The 23,423-nt window shown below is 39.2% G+C and overlaps 2 protein-coding genes across 6 annotated transcripts in view; one reads left to right on the top strand and one right to left on the bottom strand.

Annotated features, from left to right (window-relative positions):
- The window catches only part of nf1a (neurofibromin 1a), a 120,715-nt gene that overhangs the window by 56,939 nt on the left and 40,353 nt on the right, over nucleotides 1-23,423 (top strand). For 4 of the 5 annotated variants that reach the window (XM_008276383.1, XM_008276382.1, XM_008276380.1 and 1 more), the window contains exons 30-35: nucleotides 916-978; nucleotides 8,229-8,387; nucleotides 8,771-8,868; nucleotides 9,352-9,498; nucleotides 9,578-9,724; nucleotides 11,223-11,333. In XM_008276383.1, the coding sequence (XP_008274605.1) occupies nucleotides 916-978; nucleotides 8,229-8,387; nucleotides 8,771-8,868; nucleotides 9,352-9,498; nucleotides 9,578-9,724; nucleotides 11,223-11,333 (725 nt within the window). The remainder of the gene's footprint in view (nucleotides 1-915; nucleotides 979-8,228; nucleotides 8,388-8,770; nucleotides 8,869-9,351; nucleotides 9,499-9,577; nucleotides 9,725-11,222; nucleotides 11,334-23,423) is intronic. The other variant, XM_008276381.1, reaches the window with a different exon arrangement.
- Nucleotides 14,398-20,188, bottom strand: omgb (oligodendrocyte myelin glycoprotein b). The gene is made up of 2 exons (XM_008276376.1): nucleotides 19,848-20,188; nucleotides 14,398-15,513 (listed from the first exon to the last, which is right to left on the bottom strand). The coding sequence occupies exons 1-2, from the start codon at nucleotides 20,048-20,050 to the stop codon at nucleotides 14,532-14,534; spliced, it is 1,185 nt and encodes a 394-aa protein (XP_008274598.1). The 5' UTR covers nucleotides 20,051-20,188; the 3' UTR covers nucleotides 14,398-14,531.

The following is a 23,423-nucleotide window of genomic DNA, read 5'->3' as shown; positions in this document are numbered from 1 at the left end:
GAATGTTTTAAAATGTAAATACCATCAAATTCCAGATTTGCTTCAGATAGCATGCTACAGCCTGAGATTAGCCTGGTCATCAGCTCAGGTGCCCCTGACATCTCCCTCTTTTTCCGCCCATTGAAATTGTTTTATTTGGAGTTAACATTTCAGAATTGTTTCAGATGCATTTTGGGAGGGGACATTTCACTAAGACCTTGATATTGACAGGGGTCCTTACTGCTATGCCCAAATCTAACAGTGGTTTGGGTGTGATCACAGCATAGGAACATGACAACTGACTTGCCTGTATCACCAGATATATCTACACTGTTATATTATAGTATAGTCTCAATATATACTGATCATTTTCTGAACACTGAGTTTGACTTTCCTATCTTTTCCACCTAAATGCTCAAGCAGCTTCCGCCATTGCTGCCATGGCCTCACTGCAGTGGAAAGGGAACTCCACAGCACTGTCTGCTCACACTTAAGCACTAAATGAATAGAGCTTGCTGTTAAGGTGTTGCAATTATTGAAGTTTAGCAAGATTCATAGCCACTCTCATACAAAGTGGTCTGGGTTTTTGAGGACAGGCTTTTTATATTTCATGTGTTGAAATCTTTAATTTCTTGTTCTCCATCTTGGATTTCCTCTTTCAGATGTGTAGGCACATGCACACTCCCACATACACACAGTAACAGTCTGCTGAAGTTAAAGCACGCCAGCGCATGCATGGGCACGCTTCTCCAAAGCAGTGATTTCTAACAGCAGTTTTGTTTTTTGTGTCTTTTGCTAGATATGAATGTATGTACACCTTGAATGGTTAGAGTTGTGTGCGTGTGCGTGTGTGTGTGTTGTGGATGTATGTGCGTGTGTGTGAGAGTGTATATAGCTGGTGCTGTGACCATGATTGTGCTCATCTCTGTTCTGTAGGCTACTTGCCACTCTCTACTGAATAAAGCAACAGTAAAAGAAAAAAAGGAAAACAAAAAAGCAGTAAGTTTGGAGAATCTATTTTCCCTCAGACACCTTTCCCCTGAAGCAAAAAAGCATTTTTTGCATTTTATTCATTTGATTTGTTTTTAATTTCTTCATTTACTTATTTTTTTAAATTTGGTTTTAATTTGGTGTGTCTCTGGAAATGTTTTATTCTTTTCTCCATATTCAACTTTGTGTACAACCCTCTCTGAAAATCACTGTACTAATATTGGCGCCATTTAATGTTTTTTCAATTAACAGTTTCCCGGAAGCAACAGCATTCTCTCTTTTCTTTCTGGATCTGTGTTTGCACTCCAGGAGACATTTTCTCAGAACATTTCATCTACACGAAAATCATGTTTCTCCATCTTATATGACTCATTTTATTAAACTTTACCCTCACACACACACACACACAGCTGCATGCCTCACCTGCCTCGGCGGTCATGGCTTTTAAAAAGATATTAAAGGTCTTTAGATGAAATATTCTGATAAATTGGCCTCCCTCTGTCGTGGGTTGGATGCCTCAGCTGTATGGTGTCCTTTTTTCCGCCATATATGAATGTGAGAGTGTTTTTCAAGATTCACCTTTTTTTATGCTTTCCCTTAGAATCTCTCACACTCGTATGTCGGTGCTCATGGGCAACTTTGTTGGCACTTAGATACACTATGACCTGACTTTTCCGCTTAAACAAGTGGACTTGGAAATTCCTCTTTCTCTCCTCTCCTCCTCTCAAAAATGCACCATCTAAAAGAGTGTGATATGGTACAATGATCACTACCTTTGTGTATACACTCATCGGTGATGAAGGTGATGATAAACATCACTAAAGCGTAAGGTTAGGAATATGACTGTGGCAATAGTGATGTTTCTTTTCATTTTGGCTTGCTGGTAAATTGTAGCAAATTAGCCGCAGAGGATGGAATCCTCTATTGGAAGCACATGTAACCCTGTATTTCAACCAATAAAAGTGTTGCTGGCTAAAAACTAGAAGCCTGTAAATATTGCATAAATGATTTGTACCAGACTTGAATAAAAAATTGGAAACACCAACATAAAGTGTCTTAGTCCAGTATCTTAGATCCTTAAAAGAACAGCTTTTTACAACCCAACCCTAAATGAAAGCTGCGTTATTCACATACTTTATTTGTACCTAAACAACTAAAAAATATATCCAATATATATCCAATAGGGGCCCGATCCTAAGCAATTGGTGCACTTTAATAGTGTAAATCATACATACATCCAGGATGTCCTATCCTCTCTTTTGAGCTTTGTGTTTAAATCAAAATTATTATTCATAAAAAAGCTGTTAATGGCTGCTGCAGGTTCCTCTTGTAAGGACATCTTTGTACCCATACACTCAGGACAGAACAATTTAGCTGCGATTGTTATGATCAAATCGTTAACACAACATAGATGTATGTCAATCTGCCTCTGTTGTCTCCTTGATGTCCTTCCACTTACTCTTTACATAAATGCTGCATCTGAATGACCGTGTGCACCACATGTGCTTTGTAAATTCTTGTTTGAGGCTCATAAATTTTTTGGAGAATTTAAGGGCATTGTTATTTTTTTTGAAAAATTGTCTTTGGTGTAGCTTGTATATTTTTTCTTATTCTTTTTTAATGGAGTGCCTAAAGTTAGCGTGATGCACTCTCTGGAAGACAAAAGAACTGTCTGATCATCCTGACATCCTTTACATAAAGTAAATGAAATATAGAAGAAGGATTACCTCCACATTCTTCAGGAAAACCTGAACTCATCAGCCAGAAGGTTGGGTGTTCAGTGCAGTTGCGTGTTCTAACAAGACAATGACCCCAAAGTCTTGACCTAAACCCCATCAAGAACATGTGGACTGTGTTGAAGAAACAAGTCTGTGTCAGATAACCAACAAATTTAGTTGAACTGCACCAATTCTTTCAAAAGGATTGGTAAAGATACAACCAGAGGTTGCCAGAAGCTTGTGGGTGGCTACCAAAAACACCTAGTTTAGGTGAAAATGGCCGGAGGACATTTAAGCAAATATTAGAGTTCATGTTTGCATATTTTTGACCCAGCAGATTTTGTCACATTTCGACACCATGCTCAAAACACACAATAAAGGAACATCTTTTAAAAGAATGGTGTTCATTCTTTCAGTAGCGTTTAGAGACTTGGGGAATCGATGCCTAACCAGATCGAGGCTGTTGTGGAGGCATGTGGTAGCTCCACACCGTACTAAGATGCTTTATGTTGGCTCCTTCAATTTGTCACTTGTCAGTTGATAGGTTTTGAAAACCACTGAAATTGTGTACAATGTCACTTCACTATAAGGTGGCTGCTATTAGGTGGGCTGAAGACAACACGTGAACCCTTAAAAACTCATCTTTGTGCAGCAAAATTACTTTTTAGTTGAAAAGGTAACTAGGTGACTGTGCATCTACAAAGTCCCTGCCAGTATCGCCACCTGCCACTCGAGCACACTGGCTCACCTACTAAACTGATTCTGAAGAACATAGATACAGAAAGCTCCACCCTGCTTTGTTGAAAGGATTGGTTCCTTAGGTCTGTAGAGTGTGAAAGCGTTGGTGCTAGAATCCTTGTTTTTCAGCCCATCATATTTCGCTCATTAGATCTCCTCTAGCATATAAACAACACCGGATGGACTAAGCATGATAAAAAGAAGGGGAAAAAAAAGATTTTTATCAGAAGTGACCTTTAACTGTAATTAAACAGCAAATCAACATAGACTCTGAGAGATGAGGTTATTAAGGCCTTGAGGTCTGACCTAAAATATCTATATGGCACTGATTAGACTCACAGTAGAATGATTTAACACTGCAAAAGTTAGTAGGCTGCTCGACATCAGTAAGACTGTAAACATTGCAAACATTACATTTGTCAATACGTGACACCCTTTAAATGTTCATTATTTGCTGACCAAACACACTGGCCTTTGAGAGTAATGGCATCACCAATCTAATTTGTTGTTATTTGAGACCAAATGTAACTTCAAAGAACAAGAATACACAAGTGAATTCAAACAACCGCATGAGTGCCACTTTAATGACTTGTATGTATGTTTACTCATAATAGAGTTAAGGTATGGTGCAACATGCACATTGTTACTTGCCACAGTTTGCAATGGATCTCATTCCCAAGAATAGCATCTTTAACGTCCTTTCCTAATTGGTATTAGTTTGATTTATGCAGGACATAGATTTTGTAACTCTCACTGTAAGACGATAAATGATGAATGTATGCCAGATGTAACCTGATTGCATGACTGCTGCCGGGTCACATTTTTCATGTTTTAAAATTAAATGTGTAGCATTCCCGGCTGACTCAAGTCTTTAACTGTTGACCTTTTAAAATTGTAACCTTTTTAACTGCTAAGTGTTGCGCCTCCACAAGGCTAATTGTGATTACTTTTTGTTAAAGATGTGCACATTGTTATGATGCTCATGTGCAAAGTAAAGTGAACAAAGGCATAAAATAGCAGATAATGATTAACACACTGCACTCCCATCCACAATCTTACCCATTTATGGTCAAAATGTGTCGGCCCATCCCGTTATGCCACATATTAAATCAAGAATCTCCTAAATATGTCATTTTACTGTTTTTCACATTATGCAAATTTGCCAAAAAAAAAAATCCATCATGGCAGACATTTATGGACTGTGCTCAGTAAAAAATTAACACAGTATTCCTGAAGACATTAAGACAGTGACTCTCCAGAAGAAATACAGGCACTGATGGATTCTTGTACTGACACTTGCAATATGTGTGCCAGTCAAGGCCAGAGCCAAGCAGTGGTCTCGGCCACCTTAGAGTAAAGTCCAGCCACTCCATGTGTGAACCAAATGGGAAGCCTGTTGGAGGTCTCGGCCACAAACTCAGAGAACTGAAGTTTCATCCTAAATCTTATGTAATTTAAATTGTAATATCAACAAATAAAAAAGCAGAACCTAGAACAACCATTCAAGATTTTAAGAAGTAATACAGGGTGTCATTTAAAATGTAAAAAGAAAAGAAAAGAAAAGAAAACTGCTTTCCACTGTGTCAAAGTGCTGCATTAAGTTTTACTTGTAGCCTGTTTGATAAAAAAAGAGTATTACGACAATCAAAAACAGGATTAACCTTCAACTGGACTCATTTTGTTAAACGCAGTGTGTGGAGGTTGTGCGGTAAAAGCAGAACTAAATTAAGGTACAAGCAGTCTGGCATATGTAGCAGGACTTAGTGCTTCAAAATGAGGCGCAGTGTTTTGGAAATGGTGTCACTTGTGCTACAATTTCTTCTGTAGATAAATTATATTAAGGGATGACTCCACCTCATGACAGAGCTCCTCTGTTATGATCCTCTCCAACTATTTTCTAAAATTAGAATTTAAAGTCCCTGGTCTGTCGTCATTATTTTTTCTAGTGCAGGGTTTTTTGGAACTAGAATTATAATGGATTGTTTTTCAGAGCTCTGGCGCTGTTTGTATATTTGGGTAGAGCTGACAGAGTGTACATGTTGAACATGCATACCTTCACAAGCACAACCAAGAAGCATTCAGTTACCTAATTTGTCAAAATCATGACAAATATTGGTGCTTCTCACATTTTAAATGAGATTATACCTCAGAGAGTTCTCTAGGCACCCATTGTAGGTACACACTACTACTGTGACTGCTGGAGTATAACAAGGTTGATAAAGAAGCTTGATAGACCTGTTTTTTCCCTGGTGCATCTATTCTACTCTTTGAATTTGGTTATTTTGCCAGTGTTTGAGAAGTTCTGTCAGATATACTCAGCATATATTCTTCCTACTTTTTCAATAGAGAAAACAAAGACATTCAAGTTTAGTTGATGTTACTCAAAATGTGCTTAAAATGAGAGGGAGAGGGAACTCCGCATACGTAGATATCTGGTTTGTTGGACAGTGATGGTATGGTTGTATGTGCTCATGCATGCAGATTCCATATGTGCTGTGACGGTTAACGTCAGTACTCCCTTTATCGGACATGACTTCTTCTGATGTGCTTCTCATTCTTCATTTATTACTTCATTTTTAAAAAAAAAAAGCAAAAAAAGCACAAAAACATTCCTTTACTTCACAGGTCAGTTTCTCAAACCGATACTTCCCCCAACAGGACCATGTTTTAAGAAAGCTTTGGCTACTGAAGCCGTCGTGGACAAAGTAATTATTTTGGCCACAGCCATAAATTGTCACCACTGGAATTCAGTGTAATCAAGCTTACAAAAGATGGAATTTGGGTGAAGTATCACTTTAAGATAGAGAGACTGCATATCACATATTGTGGTTGCTGTTACCTCAGTTTTCAGCTTTGTTGACATTGTATTACAGACAATATGCAACTAATACTTTCAAGATTTTATCATTTTTTCATCATTTGTATGAAGTCTGATAACGCTGTACTCAATGATTGCCTAGATCAAAAAAATGTGCCAACATTGCTACAACATATTTCGACAGGACAACTAATACAAGCATTGTGATGATCAGACTTATTGGAAACACTGTTTAGGTAGACCTGCTGAGTGCTTCCTAAGATGTCACTTTCTGCAGCGCTGATGTCTGCATGTAAAACCCTGCTTATGATGGCTAAGTATTCTGTGGTGGCCCAAGCCAATCTTTTCCATGTCAACCTTCATCAGAAACATACAAAAAATTCATCCAATGTATTTTAAAAGACAAGCGGGTGAAGCAGAATGCATACATGCAGTATAATGTTGGCATACAGCCACTGTCAAAGCGTTTCTAAAGATGCTTCCTGTGCGGCTTTACTTCTGTCAGATTCAAGGTGTGAGTTGTTCATGAGTCCATGAGTTGTTCTATATTTTCAGGTTCAGGTTGGATAATATTAACCTAGTCCTCTGCAGCCCTCTATAGTGATAGGTAGCAGTGAAACTAGAAATGATGATGGTAAGAGTAGACAAACAAATTGAATGAACTAAATACAAAGTGGGCACACAGCACAGAGTAGCTGGCAAACGGTTTGGCGCAGGGACATAATCTGAGCAGAACCAAAATGTTTGTAGCAATCCATCACTCTGCAGGAAAACTGCAAATATATTTACATGTTCTGTAGGGTTGATCTGGAGCAGGAGTTCAGTTTGTGAACTGTGTTTCAAAAACAGTAATCATCCAGATAAGTTTGACAAACCTGAAGGTTTGCTTTCAACCTGTCTGATCATCATCATCTGACAGTTTGGGTGTCTCCACCCATCTGACTTGTTGTGATTTCAATCCTGTTTAGAGCTTGAAATAGAACTCAGTAAGTTTAGTGTTATTTTTACTCAGAGAAATGATCAGCAAGACTACAAAAATAAGCCTAAAATTGTTATAGTCTGAAATTACCCTTGGCACCACTGTGTCAAATGTACCTTACATCTTCTCAGCAGATATGTAGAAACAGAGGATAACAGTAATTAGCGTTATATCTGAGACTGGTCTGGACCTGGCCTGATCGTTTATATGAGGGATTTTTTTTTGCCCTTTTTTTAATGATTAATATAATAAACAGTGACACAGATTCCTTAAAAGAGATGTTTCACATGCTTTTTTCATCTGCAATCATGCTTGAATTTTCTGGACTGATTGGCAGCTTGATGAGGGACAAACTGAACTCTCAACAGCACTGACTCTGTCCGATTTTGGAACTCGTGACGTTACATTGTAACCCCTCTGGAATGTGTCATACACAGCCCTGCTTTTCTTCAAAGCAAGATGTGATGTGCAGGTAGTAATGTTTTTGGATGGTCACCTGTACAGCTCATCCATCCACTGCTTTGCACTACAACTCATGGCTCTACATCTGTCATTCGCCTTCTGTTTTTGTGATAACTTCCAGTTTTCATCATTTACCAACAGAGAGGAGACAGTTTGGTTCCCTGTTTTACTTTTTCTTTCTTTCATCTTTCTTGGGCTGTAACTGGAGTAAGATCCTTTCTCACTCTTGTTACAGAACTGGGGTTGTTTACAAGTCTCTCTTCATGTGTCTTCTTTCTCCTGAACTCGGCATCTTTTACTGTTCTGGTCATGGCTCAGCTCACTCAGCTCTGCTACACATACTGATACATGTGTATTTTGTTATTCTCATCATTGCCCCCTTTGCTCTTTATTGTACTGAAATCCATTTTTAATATTTTCTCCTTCCCTTTGCTCAAACTGGGTCGTCTTTTCATACCTTTCTTTTCTGTTCCATCTGTTGTTCACATCCCCTTTATTTCCCCTCTGTTGTCTTCCCCCACTCCTTCCATCCTCCCTCACACAGGTGGTGAGTCAGCGATTCCCACAGAACAGCATAGGTGCAGTGGGCAGCGCCATGTTTCTGCGCTTCGTCAACCCAGCCATTGTGTCTCCGTATGAGGCTGGCATCTTGGACAAGAAGCCCCTACCTAGGATAGAACGGGGTCTCAAACTAATGTCCAAGGTAAGGCTGGTTGATATGAATGCTAAGTGATGAAGCTGACTGGAGAGATGCTTTCATCCTACAATGGCAGCTTCTAGTCTGTGTGTTATTATATGTTGTTTACAATTGTAGAAGAAAATGGGATGGCACTTGAGTGTTATAATCAGTCCTGCAGGGTGAAGGCTCCATCCCCAAATCATAGTACAGACCAGTATTCAGCAGGTTTAGCATGAAGATACCATGATCGCAATAACCACTGTGGCAGCAAGTAGGCCGTAGTGACTCAGGCAGGACCGTGTATCTCTTTCTAGAAAACCAGACACTGTGAAGGTGGAGACCTGATTTCACCAGCAGTTCACTTTGCTGTAATGTGTGTGCTGTGTATTTCTTTTGTTTTTCTTCAGATTCTGCAGAGTATTGCAAACCATGTCCTGTTTACAAAAGAAGAACACATGAGGCCTTTTAATGACTTTGTGAAAAGCAACTTTGATTCAGCCAGGAGGTAAGACACACTGGAGGTTATTTTATGGCTTATTTCTCGGCCAGTGTGTATATATTTTTAGTAGGGTAATAATTGTGACTCATACAGCAGTGAGTTATCAGTGCATTATACATGTCAGCTGCATTTGTAAGGAATGTTGGATGTCAGTTTTTTCTTTATCAAGTGTCAAGTTATACCATTAATCTCAAGGACAATGTGATACTGTTACATCATAATTCTGTTTTCAGCAGCACCACTTGTGTGCAAAGCTCATATCCACTTAACAGCCTGCAGTGGGTATGAATGTGAGCGTGTTGATTTCAGAAAGTTGCAGGTAATTGGTGCAAGAAACACCTTCAATCTGACATCTGCAGGCACTGGGCAGTGTGGTCTGACATGCACTTCTAACATACCAAAGGTTCTGCAAACTAAAGCAGTGAGGTGCCTGGTGTAGATTTTGTCCAGTAAATAGGCTGAGTGTGTACTCTCCTCTCTCCACCACAGGTTTTTCTTGGACATAGCATCTGATTCTCCACCTAGTGACTCGGTCAACCACAGTCTGTCCTTTATCAGTGATGGTAATGTGCTGGCCCTGCACCGCCTTCTGTGGAATAACCAGGAGAGGATCGGCCAGTATCTCTCCAGCAACAGGTACGGTTAATCATTTTATCTGTCGCTGAAGACTAATGTCAGATTATGTTTTTATAAAATGATTGTGATCTTTTTCCAGGGATCATAAGGCTGTAGGCAGGCGGCCTTTTGACAAGATGGCGACCCTGCTGGCCTACTTGGGACCCCCGGAACACAAACCTGTGGCTGACACTCACTGGTCCAGTCTCAATCTAACCAGCTCCAAGTTTGAGGAGTTCATGACCAGGTAGGATTGCCACCAGCTTGTAACATAATGGATTTGTCCCAATACCTGCACTTGTTGTCATGAGCGTGCAAGTTACCTCTTGAATTTCTCCAAGGGGATGGATAAAGTCTGTCTGTCTGTCTAGCTACCTAGCTATCTATCTTACCTGTCAGCAGGTAGTTGGCAAATGTGTGTTGCTGAAACGATACGAACACGCAGTGCGCTACCCCTTGATACATACATCTCCTTATACAACTTAAAAGTGATATTCAAAGCTATATGTATATTTTATATCTGACAATGTCAGCTTAAATATTAAATGTATCCTTTTATCAAATACTTACAGTTGTAAAAAACAAAACAAAAAACATTTACATACACTAATAAAGACCATGTCATGGCAGTCTTGAGTTTCCAGTGTCTTTATCCCAATAACAATTATGCATTTTGGTTCTTTTGCAAGTTTATTATAGGACCTCAAAATCTGCAAAATACACATACAGCAACTTAAATTATCAGTTTTGGTGATGTATACAGTTATATTAATCCCATTTTCTTCGTGGCATGGCCTCTTAACTTGTTGCGAGTGATTATGATCCACAGTCAACTGTGTTTTATATTACAATGGACTGAGAGGATGAGGCTGCCATGCAAGAAGGAAGCCCTTCCTCTCGAAGCTGCACCTTAAGACTCGACTGAAGTTTGCTGCTGATCACATGGACAACACAAAAGGCCTTCTGGTTGAAAATTATGTGGTCAAATTAATCCCAAAAAAATTTGCTGTTTAGCCACAATGTTCAGAAAAATATGTTTGGAGGAGAGAAGATGACGCCTTTATCCCCAAGAACACCAAACCTACTGTTGAGCATAATGGCGACACTGTTACACTCTGGGGCTGTCAGTGGAGCTGGTGCTTTATTTAAAGTGTATAGAATAGTGAAGGAGATTTACCTCCACATTCTTCAAGAAAACCTAAAATCATCAGCCAGAAGTTTGGGTCTTGGAAGCAGTTGGGCATTAGCCAAAACATACCTGAAAAGTGGTAAAGAATTTGCTCATTTGCAGGCTACAATTAAGGTTTTAGACTGGCCTCCCCAAAATCCTGACTGACCCCATCGAGATTCTGTGGACTGGTCTGAAGTAACAAGTCTGTATCAGAAAGCGTATAAATGGCTGAAGTGAAAATGGCCAAGGAAACGTAACTAAAAATTGACATTGCTGCATGTATATTTTGTACCCAGCAGATTTAGTGTGTTTCCAGAAGATCTGTAATAAATTTATGAGAGAATCAAAATGCATTATTTGCTTTTCATGACGTTTTTGAAGACGCATGCGTTTTAATCATTTCGTCATTAAAAAATTCAGAGTTCTAGGAGTCATTGGAAACTCAAGACTGCCATGATATGCGTAGTCCTTGCAGAATCTTCCTCTACAACACCTGACATTCAATGTAACGGCACTAAAGGTTGTCAAATAAATGAATGTTGGCTGATCCTAAGCACTCTGGCTTGTTCTGTAGGCACCAGGTCCATGAGAAAGAGGAGTTCAAAGCCTTAAAGACACTCAACATTTTCTACCAGGCAGGAACTTCCAAGACCGGCAACCCAGTATTCTACTACGTTGCCCGCAGGTAAGACCTGGTCGTACCTCTTACTTCTCTGTCTGTGAACCTTTTTTTTTTCCTTGTGAAGCTTACATTTGGTCTTTACAGTCTGGTTATTATCTGGTGCTTTGAGGTTTTCATAGTACAAAATGGTGCTTGCTTATATTATTACCTTTCCCTGAACATGTTAGTAATGGCAGTATCAGTAGGAAAAGCACTGTGGAGAATGGCTGGTAGTATTGATGATATGGGTTTGAATAAAACGTACGAAACAATTGTAACTGTTAACTTGTTGTTGAGAGATGGAAGAGGACTTCAGCAAGTCCCACTTACACGTTTTTGTATGTCTGCACACTAGATACAAAAACATAACAGCAGTAAAGAGTGACTAGAAAAATTAGACACCCTTGTAGTGTTTCTTGCATTCTTTAATATATACTGTAAAATGTTTCTAATATTTTTGACATTCCCTGTATGAGCATGACAAAATATTAGAAACACCTTACAGTATAATATAGTCCACTACAGTGCCCACCACAGTATCAGGACAACAGCTTGAGCATAATAATTCCTATGTCAAGTCTTAGCAATTGTCAAGTCATTAGCTTTATCTGGAACTTTAAACTAGAGATATACAGTTCACTCATGACCAGCTTACTGCATCCTCACATTTTGCTCACATAGAGCCATCAAAACTCAGCAGTGCCCTGGCTAAAAAAAACCTCAAATCTCTATATCCCATAAAGAGATACCAATACGAATGTTAAAAAAGAACGTTAGGTTAAAATATTAAAACTGAAAGATGAGTGAGATGTCTTACCATATATCCCTCATTGCCTGGAGCGAGGTAGAGGCATGCTTACTTAGACGGAAAATAAGGCATTGCATCAGGCCCTTACAGGATGAGGACGTCTCTCCTCTAGGGAGCGGTCATAATGTTTTCTGCCAGTCTAAACTGGCGTAGTGTAGAAGAGCTTCTGGGGACAGTGTGGCTGGGCTTGTCATGAGATACCTCACTCCTCTTTCCAAGGACTTAATTAAGGGGTTTTATATCCTAAGGTTTTATAAAGAAAACACGGTAAAGGATGGTAAAAACGGCCATCTTAAATGGTCCTTTGGTAATGATCTGTTGTCTAGCTGGGATTTTGATGTCCTGAAGGCGAAAAGCAGATTAATGTATTATTGAGTGTATGAATGTGAAGAAGAAACGGTGTGTCACGCAGCTTTTCATGCTCAGCAGAATAGGAGGAGTCAGAGAGGGACTCAGTCACTGACTCAGACTTTAAGTCTGTCTCTGAAATGGAAAACCCAGAGTTTTCCCTCGTGTCAGGGTTCGATTTTTGAGTTTGTACTTAACCTTGTTTTGGAAAGGACCCCTGCTGAAGATCCTGTGCCTGCATTGTATTACATTTTTACAGCTTGGCAATTTATGCACTTACATATCTTACATGGACACACCTATCAAAAGCAACTACCCTAACGATTTCTGTTTCAAAAAAATCCAAATTTGAGCTTGATGCTGTTTGAGGTAATGCCATCCTACATGACACAACCTTAGTATCAGTTTGGATTATTTTAGATATCCCTATGTGCCAACACAGAGGAACTGTAACCACTATGCAATTGCTGAAATCCATTATGTCGTCTGTTATTATTGTTATTTTTTTGCATTATGTGATCTGTTTGTGTGCACAGACATCTTAAGTCCATCTGTCTCAGCAACAAAGACATGGACAAGTGTGTCCAGGGAGGCTATGATAAGGCTGTGATTGGATCTGTATTTAGTTTGTGAAAGATTGTTTCATAAATGACCAAGTGTCAAGCTGCATTCGTATTCATTTATTTTTATTTGCGAAAGAATGTTTACTGAATCTGGGCAAAGTCAACAGTCCATCATTTTAATCACAGTGGCAAAAGCGGCAAGTGAGTTTTTTGAGATTTGTAGACCAACAGTGCTTTAGATTTTCCCCAGTGAGTTTCAGTTTAAAGTTCACCATGCTGATAGGCGTGCTGAATTCTTCTACGTTTTACCACTGATGTCCACTAACTTTTTTTTCTTTTTTTATTGGGAGGGAATCCAAACAGTTTTTTTGTTTTTTTTCTTCAGGTCTCCAAATTTAAATCATCAGCCAGGAAAGTCACAAATATGAAGTTTTACAAACATAGTCTTTCATTTACGTCAACCTAAATGCAGTGGAAATGTGGACAAAGCAATGAACTGCCCCACCCTTTTGTTTGTTCAGTTTTGCGAAGTGCCTTCAATGTCAGCCCTTCAACTCCTGACCCAGACCAGACTTCTTGCTCTTCCCTGCTGTCCAGTCTAGTTACCACTGCAGCTGATGGAGTGGGTACCCTTTTTACCTAAAACTGATATTTATTACAACAGATTACCAAAAGTGTTATCAGCCAGTTTTGAAAAACCCGGCGTCTGACTTTAGCGAAAAAAAAGCAGCAATAATAGTATGACTATGCTGACTAAAAATGACACAACAATGAAAGATTTGATCTAATGAACTTTTGCAAAGCATAACACGAAACATACTGTTGTTTGCTGACATTCTGATGGGCCATCTGGTCTTTTCAACCAAATTTTCTCTTTCTTTTGCTTTGGTATTTTTTCTTACAGTCTATTTTGTTACATGTTACATTACTTGTTTTACATGATGCATCCATTATATTATGGGAGTTTGCATCATGCTGTTGTAATTTGTAGAAAATGTTGTACTCCTAACGTTTTCTCTACAACTGGGCCTTTATTGGTAACTTTGCCCATTTTTTTGTATGTACATTTAGTCTCCTTACCTCTTAGTGAAAGAGTGAACCAATACGACCACTGAGAACTATAAAAAGTTATATACTGTTAGTGGCCACTCCTGTTCTAAATGGCTCATCAGGGCAAATGTAGCACAAGCATCACATTTTTGAAGAAAACATAGAGCACAGTCGTCTGTCAATGTGCAAGCATTACTTTATGCTAAGAGCTGAGTATCGACATTAACACACCAGTTGAATCATGTATTCAATATTTTGAGTAGCTTTTTGTCTTTATACAGGTCATCTTTGTGTACAGGAATTTAAAAGGCGCTGTGTGCTGACTGACATAAAGCAGTAATAGTTGCAAGAGTTTTTACAAGGAAACTCAAAGTATGGGTGCTAAGTAGTGTAATTTGTTAACTGTCCAAAATAATTGGGTAGATGCTATGATCTGTATCCAGTCAAGACGGTTCAGAAGATGGTGAATGTGATCATCAGGGCTACAATAGTCAGGGTGACAGTTTGTTTAGTGTCAACATGTAGTCCATGCCCTTTATTCCGTGAATTAGCTACTTTGGGCTTCTTGCTTGCAGACTGTGGTTGTGCCGTGCTTGTGTGTGTAGAGAAACTGTTAAAACTTGTGGAAGACGTCCAGACAAATAAAATGTGGTCCTCAGATTCGTTCACATCTCTTTTGTCCTGATAAATTCCAGTCTCAAAAAGCGCAGATTTTGCTTGGTAGCTAGACGTGACCTCTGCAGTCCTTGCAGGTGATTGGCCATCATGCCTTTCACCTCTGCTGTTAACCCAGAGTGGTGGCTCTGTGAACAGAGCGGAGTGCTTTCCTGTTGTTGCCAGATGAGTTTTCCCACAGATGGGTCTTGTATAACAGGGGCAACCTAAGACAGTTGCATGGGTTTGCTCAGCCCATCTGAGGAGCCTTGTTATGTTTTCTTCTTCTTCACAAGCCCAGGGGTTATCCCCAAGAGTTATCATCTCCAACCCAATCAGCTTATCAAAGATTCCTTCAGACAACCATGAGAAGCGGTTAGCATGCAGATAGAATTGAGCCAGCCTCTGCAATCGATCTAATGATCCAGGTATGATCTGCGCCAGATAGTTATGTGACAAATCAATGCTTTCCAGGTTGTGTGGCATGTTTGTTGGCACAGTCCAAAACCTGTTATGACTAAGGTTGAGAGCGTGTAGACTTAAGAGTGTGTTATTGATGAAGACCACTCTTTCCAGCTCATTGTCTGACAAATCCAGTACTTTCAGATTCCAGTGGTAAGCTGTGTCATTTTTGTCCAGGGTGCGTAGATGGTTCCCTGCTGCTCGAATGTCCCACAGAGACCGTGGTAAGGCAGGGGGCAGGCTCTCCAAGCGATTGTAGGACAGGTCCAGGGTTCGCAGGTGGGCATAGTGGCTGAGCTGGCCGTCCAGATCCTGCAAGCTGACAGAAGAGTGTTAAATTGAAAATATCAGTTGTGAGCAGGATAGTAAACCATCACTACCTGTTACACCTTCAATGATAAACAAAAATTAGAATTATCATTCTACAACAGAAAATATAGAAACCTATTCACATATGTGTCTATTCAACTTTACACCAATCTTTCACTGACAGGTGAAGTGAATAGCATTTGTCATATCTTTGCAATGTAATGTTCTGCTGGGAACCTTGGGTCTTGCCATTTATGCGGGTGTTATTTTGACATGTACCACTCAGCTAAACATTGTTACAGAATAGGAATCGGCTGATTATCGGCCCAGCCAACTATTGGTGCTGATAGTTGGCATTTTTAGATTATCGGTTATCAATTATTATCAATTGGTTGTTACATGTCACAAGTAACAGCCAATCACAGTTAGTTTTTACAGAGAGAGAGCACAGACATTGTAGTGCATTTATAGAGCAGTGATGCGCCAGCAAGTTTGAGTTTTGGAAGGTGAGGTAGCAGAAACGCTACATGTGTAATAAACACTGCAGAGTTCCACAAACATTCCTAATATAACAGAAAGATGTCAGTAATTCACTTGTAGGTCTTAACAAGTGGTGCAGTTGGACCTGGTTCTGCTGGTAGTGCTAGGCTATGTCTGTTGCTAAGATGTTAGCTGTGCTTCTTCAACTGCAGCTAACGCTATCTGGAGCACATAACGTCATTCTAAAGTCAGACAAACTGTACAACTCTGTTCTACCTGACAGACACGTCTCTCTAGCTGAGTGACAACCTGCAAAAACTGGACAAGAGGCACAGCCATCACTACAAGTCAGGACATTAGCTGCTTTCACAGTGGCTACGGTTATGCTAACAGCTAGCAGCTACTTTAGGAGGCAGCCACAGATTGCCCTGAAACAGAGCCTGGAAAAAAATAAATAACATGTTTTAAGATATGAACCTTAGTGGACAATAAAAGTGATAGAATGGTCATTGATTCCAGATAAGAACAGCAGATATAACTGCAGGAGACAAACTGTTATTGGTCTCAATCAGTTAATCTCACAGTGAACAGGAGAGCTTCGTAACATCATGTGATGCTTCAGTGTCATTACTCCTGTTTCTATTGCACTTATTCAGTAATAGCAACCCTTATTTACAAAGTAGTCTAGCTTTGAATGATAGGTTTCCTGCTATTACTGCTATCACATACTTTTAATAAATAACATTTAGTGTATATGTATATATATATATATATATGTATGTATACATTTAGTAATAGTCAATAACAAACCTAGTTATGAATGACAGATTCCCTGCTATCACATGCTGTTATAAACAACATTTAATATCAGAGCCATATATTCGTTATCTGCTTTTCTCAACCAGCAATAATCAAAATCGACATCAGCCTTAAAAAACCCATATTGGTCGATCCCCATTACAGAGCAAGCCCTCTTGGCGCTGCCTGATGGCAGCATCCTTCCCCAGCAGTACAGTAAGCTCCATCACACTGCAGAGAACTGGTCAGGAACAGTTCAAGGAACACAACAAAGCCCAGTGTTAATCTCCACACTTACGGAGTCATGGACTTTCAGGTGTGTTCCTGCCAAGTGTGTGAAAGCTCAGGGCTGTTCCATTCTCAAATCTTCAAGTGCAGAAAAATCGACTTTTTAACACTATCATGCACCCTTTCTGTGAGTCTTCCTGTCTTTAGCTTTTCCTAAGAGACTTGCCCATAGTTCGTAGCAAAATTGGTATATGTATAAAATCTACAAAGTAGTTGTCCTGCTCTCCACAAAATATACACAACCAAACATTGATGGTGTGGGGAAGAAATCTGCTAGGAAGGTAATCTGTAAGTGGCAGCATCTGGTTGCTTTCTGTTTAGGTAATTTATCACATATTCATGAGTTGTTTGTATTTTCAGTAAATGGGATTCATGGCTTTTCTGACTTTTGGTAGTTTGCTGAAATGGATACACACTGTAATGTCACAAAGAGGGAGTTACCAGGAATGCACAGTTTGACTGCTGAGCTTGCAGTTCATCCCTCACTAGCCAGATATGTTGTGTATGCTAGTAACCAGCACAAGGAGTTAAATTGCACAAACATGAGTTAATGCATAGAAGCAAGCATTCTTCAGCCATTTGTTTAACTGTGGCTGTGTTCAGAAATTCCATCTGAAATTCAGAACATCATCTGTACTGTCATTCAGAATTTCCGTTTCAGAGCAGCAGGGTTTTAGTGATTTGAGGCTGCAGACAAACTCTGTCTTACTTTGTATTCATTGTTTCTCTAACTGAATGCTGGTGTTAGTGGTAGAAGAATTTAAACTGTTTTCCTCCTTAAACTATTAAAACTAAACGGTAAAAGAAAAAGCCCTGCGTTCATTTTATAAAGATAAAGCGTAAAAGAGGTTTTGTAAGCTCAATGTAGTGACATTTAAATAATATCTGTTTAGGATGGAGCTTTCAATTCTAATCTAATGCTGCAGAGTTTAATTTTATTTTGTGATTAAAACCTGTGGTTCTGTCCACAGTGCTCTGACTACTCTCATCAACAGAACCTAAATGTCTGTAAAGTGATTTGCATAAACAATTGCCTTCTTTGCTGTAAATAATTATTGTATTTATTTTAAATTTCACTGATCACCTTATAGTATATAATAGTGGTTAGTTCAAAACAGTCCTTGCAATGTGCTGCTCAAGAACGTTAATTTATATACAGTGCCAATGAGAAAACAAGGCAATCTTAAACTTGTTTTTAATGTGTTTTTTTTTGTTTTTTTTTTACAAAAAAGTATAATCCAAAATACCAAGAAGAGCACCATTCCCCATCAATTAGCAGTATCGTTGAGAGACGTAGTTACGTTGACATCCTAATGTTACCCATTCTGAATGTGCTGCGCTCCTTTTTCTACGGTTTCAAGCCCTCTCAAACTCTCACAACCAGTGCTTAGTCTTAAAGTGGTGATTGGGTCTGGGGTAATGAGTTCACAGTATTGACTCTCCAGATCCCAAAATCACATTGGTGTATATGGAATAATGAAGGAGGAGGATTACCTCAAGTCTCAGAAGGGTGACTTTTGGATGCAGTTGACTGGTCGAGCAAGACAATGAACCAAAACACACCAAAAACGGTTAAATCAGGGTAGAGTTAAGGTTTTAACTGGCCTCCCCAACGTCCTGACTTGAAACCCCATTAAGAACTCTACTGTACTGAAGTAACAATTCAAACCAACAAATTTAGTTAACTGAACCAATACTTTCTAGAGAACTGGCGAAGGATACAACCAGAAACTTGCCAGAAGCTTGTGGATGGCTACCAAAAGCACCTAGTTAAGGTAGAAATAGTCAAAGGACATTTGACCTGATTTGTATTGTATTGCATATAAAAGAATGTGTATGTGTATGTACACATATACACACACATATATATACTATTTTCCGCTTATTGGTAACGACATCTACCTCAGCCTGATCTTTTGTGTACGCCCACTGTCACACAAGTGTATATAATATATGCCATATAATTTTGATTATTGATGAAGAGATATCACAAACAGCTCTTTTATATATGATACATATATAGAAACTCTGCTCTTCTGATCTCTGCTTGTTTTCAACATGTGAGTTCTGGGCAGGCAAATCATGCCTTCTCTGGTTGCTACGGTATTTAAAAAATAAGAGGCGTTACCTGGTCACACAACCAGGTACTGCTGTGTGCGTGTGTATACAGATGTATACGTGTACATATGTGTATGTACATATGTGTATACTTTCTGTGAGCTCAGCTTTTTTATTTGCAGATTAAAGAAAGAGGGTTTTTTTTGTTTGTTTTTTTTAATAGTTTCACAGATGCACTATATTAACTTACTGGGTTTTTTTGTTTGTTTTTTAATAATACAATATGTATAACTATTTAAGGCAATGATCTGGTTGTTAGTGACTTAGACAGCTACATATATTTAACAGTCAAGTCCTGCATACTGTGACCTTCAGAACACCACAGTATAATTATGAGCCAACAAAGCTAGTTTGCAAGCAGTCACTGTGCAGTAATAATCTAAAATAAACAGAAAAATACCTAATACGATATACCTAAAGATTTGATGTCAGCTAAATTTATTTGACAGTTGACCACCTATAGTCATTCCAAATTTTTATCTGACAAACTGTTCACATCATCACCATTGGCAAATTTCTCTTTTTTTCTCGCTCTGTCCTCTTTAGGAAAAGAATAGATTTAACCCATTTTTTTGTGCTCTGTTTCTGCTAAGCTCTTTCTTATTTATAAATCTATTAGTTGTCATTTGTAAATAATAGTGTAGAGGTGCAGCCGCTTACCTGTTAAATGAGAGGTTGAGAAAGCGAATGTTGTGCTGCAGACCAGGCGGTAGCTTGGTTAGGCCTCGTGAAGAGCAGTCCACGACACGGTGACCTCCACTGCAGGAACATACAGAGGGGCAGATACACAGCACCAAACCTCCCAGCAGCCCACACAGTAGCAGGAGGAGCAGGCAGACCAGAGAAGCAGAGCACGCAGGCATGGTCAGGGTTCTAGGGAATGAGACGAATATTAAGTTGGAGGATAGGTATCTTAGACTGATTGTAGGAAACAGTGTAAAAAAAAAAAATGTTAAGAATTGTGATAATTACAATGTTACAGGTTTTATAGTTTAAAGTCTGTTTTTTCTTCTTTTTGTGTTAAAAGCTCCGTGTTGAAATTTTGACGGGAAAATTGGATGTCTTATAAGCCCCTTTCAGACATGGGACATGGAACATTACTGGCCTCATCAATCTGTTAAAGTGACGGCACCCTAGTCCAGTGTCAGAGAGAGCCTGGAGCTATTTGTCATTCACAAACTAAATCTAAACTAATAGTAGCTGATTAAAGTGTCCAAACTACTAACAGTCCAGTTTATTTCTGATTTCTTAAACAGTGAAAAAGAAATCTCAGGACTCAACCTAAAGACGGCTGCAATTATAACGAAGTATTAAACTGCAGATGACAAACTGACCCTTTCTGACAGCTCACCTGACTGAGGTGATGAGTAACCTGCTGTTAGATTCTGATCGATCCTTTCGCTGTGTTGGTTATAATTTCAAAATAAAACTAGCTAATTAACTTACTGCTGTTGCTCTGTGCGTAAATGCTCACAGTTCTCTTTCTCTTTGGAGACATTTGGATCCGACTGCTGTCTGATACTGCAGATTTGTAATAAACTACAAAGAAATGGTACTAAACTACTGGACTTTAAAATTGTCATTCTGTATGTATTTGTCACTTTTCTGTTGTGAAGACAGGTAGGCCTACCTTGTATGATTTGCCTTTGAATCCTGGCCTAGATTGATCTGTTTTTCATGCTCACTTGGGATGATACTCATTAATACTTATTAAGTTACCAACACTGTTGTTCTACTTGCGCAAATGTGCACAACTTTCTACCTTTGGAGAAACAAATATGAATCCTACTGCTGTCTGATGCTGCAGGTATTAAAAAAAAATAAATTCTGAGGGAATAATTCTAAATAGCTTGAAGCAACATATTTTAGCTCATGTTTTGTAGGGGGAAACAAATTGCTTTTATCATTGATGAGTATCTTTCACCTGTTAGTGTTACGACAGCAGTAAGTTTTATTATGATGGACATTTAATTTTGTAGCCGAGTAGATTTGAAATCTTAGATCAAAATAGGTGAGGAAAGTTGTGTTGTAATTTTGTGTCACAGCTCAGTTCAGACTTGTATTGAAAGTGATATGGAAATGTTAATAGGTCTGACTTAATAAGATTGCTGACACTTAAATTGGTGTTAACAAAATGGGGTTTATGTCTGAAAACGGCTATATGTTGTAAATTTGGTACAGACCTTCATGGTTCTAGGTGATCCTGATTTGCCCTGATGTTTTAAATTTATGAAAAACTGACAATATTCACATCAGTTTCTGCTGTCTAGTGCTAGTCGACAAATATAGCATATGTACCATCGTAAACATCATCTGCTTAAGCCTATTAACAGTGCCGCTGCAAAAATGCAAGGATGCCAATGTTAGCCTTTAGTACACAGGATATCTTCATTATCTTTTAAGCTTGCTGCATTTTAGCCAAACCTGTGTGGTTCACAGATCAGCCTGTGGGACCTGCAGGCCTTGAATCGACCTGTGCATGACTTGCTACATGTAGCTTTATTGTGAGATCACTTCTTCTAACGACCAAAACAGTTTATAGGGACATGATTTTATTCTAAGGCCATTTTGCCACCTTCACCCTTACTTCATCTCCGTTCAGCCCTCTGATGTGTTGGCATCCACCGTGTGTCATTGGGTCCACCAATCAGAATCTGTGGAAGATGGGCGTTTATTATAATACATATTATAAAGACTTCTATCACCAGCAGCTTTTTTTTGATACAAATACCATTTAGATCATATATCCATGAAATGTCAGGCAGGTATGAAGATTTTAAAAAAAAACAAATCTTATATATCGCCCAAGTCTATTAGTAGTAGTGTTACTTTTCTAAAATGTCACTAGAATATCTAGCTTGCTGACTTGTGTGCCAGCCCATTGTTTTCATGTTTTTGTATTTTCTTTTTGTCTTCCGCAATGTTTAGGTTTACAACTATACATATGCTGTCTACTCCTTTTTCATTGTTTTTTTGACTGTATCCTGACAGTCAACATTCGCAACATGATCTGTGTTTTATTAGGTTTTTGAGGGTTTATTTATACATTTTATTTCTTACACCAAACATGGTCTTGTCCTTCCTCTGGGATTGTTAACAATCTCAGTTATTTGTTTCAGATTTTCATTCCACCCAAAATGAGGCTACAATACTGCACTAGCTGAACTAGTGATTAACATGAGCCTTGAGTTGTCATGAGCATGTAATACCTCTGTTTTTGCTACTCAATTAGAAGTTTAGAGAACAATAACTCTCTGATGCATGTAAATGGCAGAGGAAATGACAGCCATTTTTTAAAAATGTGGACACTTGACTTAAACCCAAACCACCCCACTGATTGTTAGGTTAAGACCAGTCCCAGTCTTTAGTAGGACTCCTGGTGCATTTATAGGTGATCCTCAGAGCCAAACGGCTTTAAACTCTGCCAGTGGGACCAGAGCTCAGAGTGTTGCAGTGACACTCAATTCAGGTCAACACAAATTTCATCTCTCCGCAACTGCAGACATTCTGACTAAAAAGCGAAACCATCTGTGTTTGTGCTCTAAAGCGGCAGACTACTGGGCATGTTAACACCCTTGAAATGTTTCCAGAAATTTCCTCACACTGTTACATTCTGTGCTGGATGATCGCAGATGAAGCTCTGCTGTGATTGTGCCTTACATCACTAATTTTCTGTGGTTGTTGCAATAATGCTACTTTCTATGGAATACTAAAAGGGAGAAATCTGCACCATGACGGAGCAGGGAATAGCATTCTGGACCACCATAACATTACAGTAGTTTACTGCATTAACCAGATTCAGAATTATATCGCTCTCTGCCCTGCCCATTATATGTAAGTGGGTCTCTCTATTTCAAATCACTCACCTCGTCCTTTCTAGTGTTGGTCCGTCATCTTTCCTTTTCTTCTGTCGTCTCGTCCTCTGGCTTCAGCTGCAATGCTCTGTACTCTTCTCTGTTCTTGGAAGTTAACGGGCTGAAGCTCTTTTTTGTTAGTGTTGTGGATTCCGTGGTGTGGCATGAAACATGCTTGCTGCTAGTACTGTCCCTTGTCCTGCTCACTGCTCTGCAGGCTCCCGATGCAGCTGGAGCTCCAGGTTAGGAGAAAGAGATATGCATGAGGGGAGGGAGAGTGAGACAGAGAGAATTGCAGCAGTGAGCCGACCCACTCTGCTGCTGATGAGGCAAGCAAGACCTGTGTGTGTGTGTGTGTGTGTGTGTGTGTGTGTGTGTGTGT

This window comes from Stegastes partitus, unplaced genomic scaffold, assembly GCF_000690725.1.
Source record: "Stegastes partitus isolate 25-593 unplaced genomic scaffold, Stegastes_partitus-1.0.2 Scaffold70, whole genome shotgun sequence".
In the NCBI taxonomy this organism is placed as follows: Eukaryota; Metazoa; Chordata; class Actinopteri; family Pomacentridae; genus Stegastes; species Stegastes partitus.
This window is presented reverse-complemented; position numbering and strand designations above follow the sequence as displayed.

Excerpts from the sequence above, each read along its gene's own strand:
- omgb (XM_008276376.1), bottom strand. The coding sequence starts at position 20,050 with ATGCCTGCGTGCTCTGCTTCTCTGGTCTGCCTGCTCCTCCTGCTACTG. Across the intron at positions 15,514-19,847 it reads CTCAACCTCTCATTTAACAG|CTTGCAGGATCTGGACGGCC; the intron begins GTAAGCGGCTGC and ends CTCTTCTGTCAG.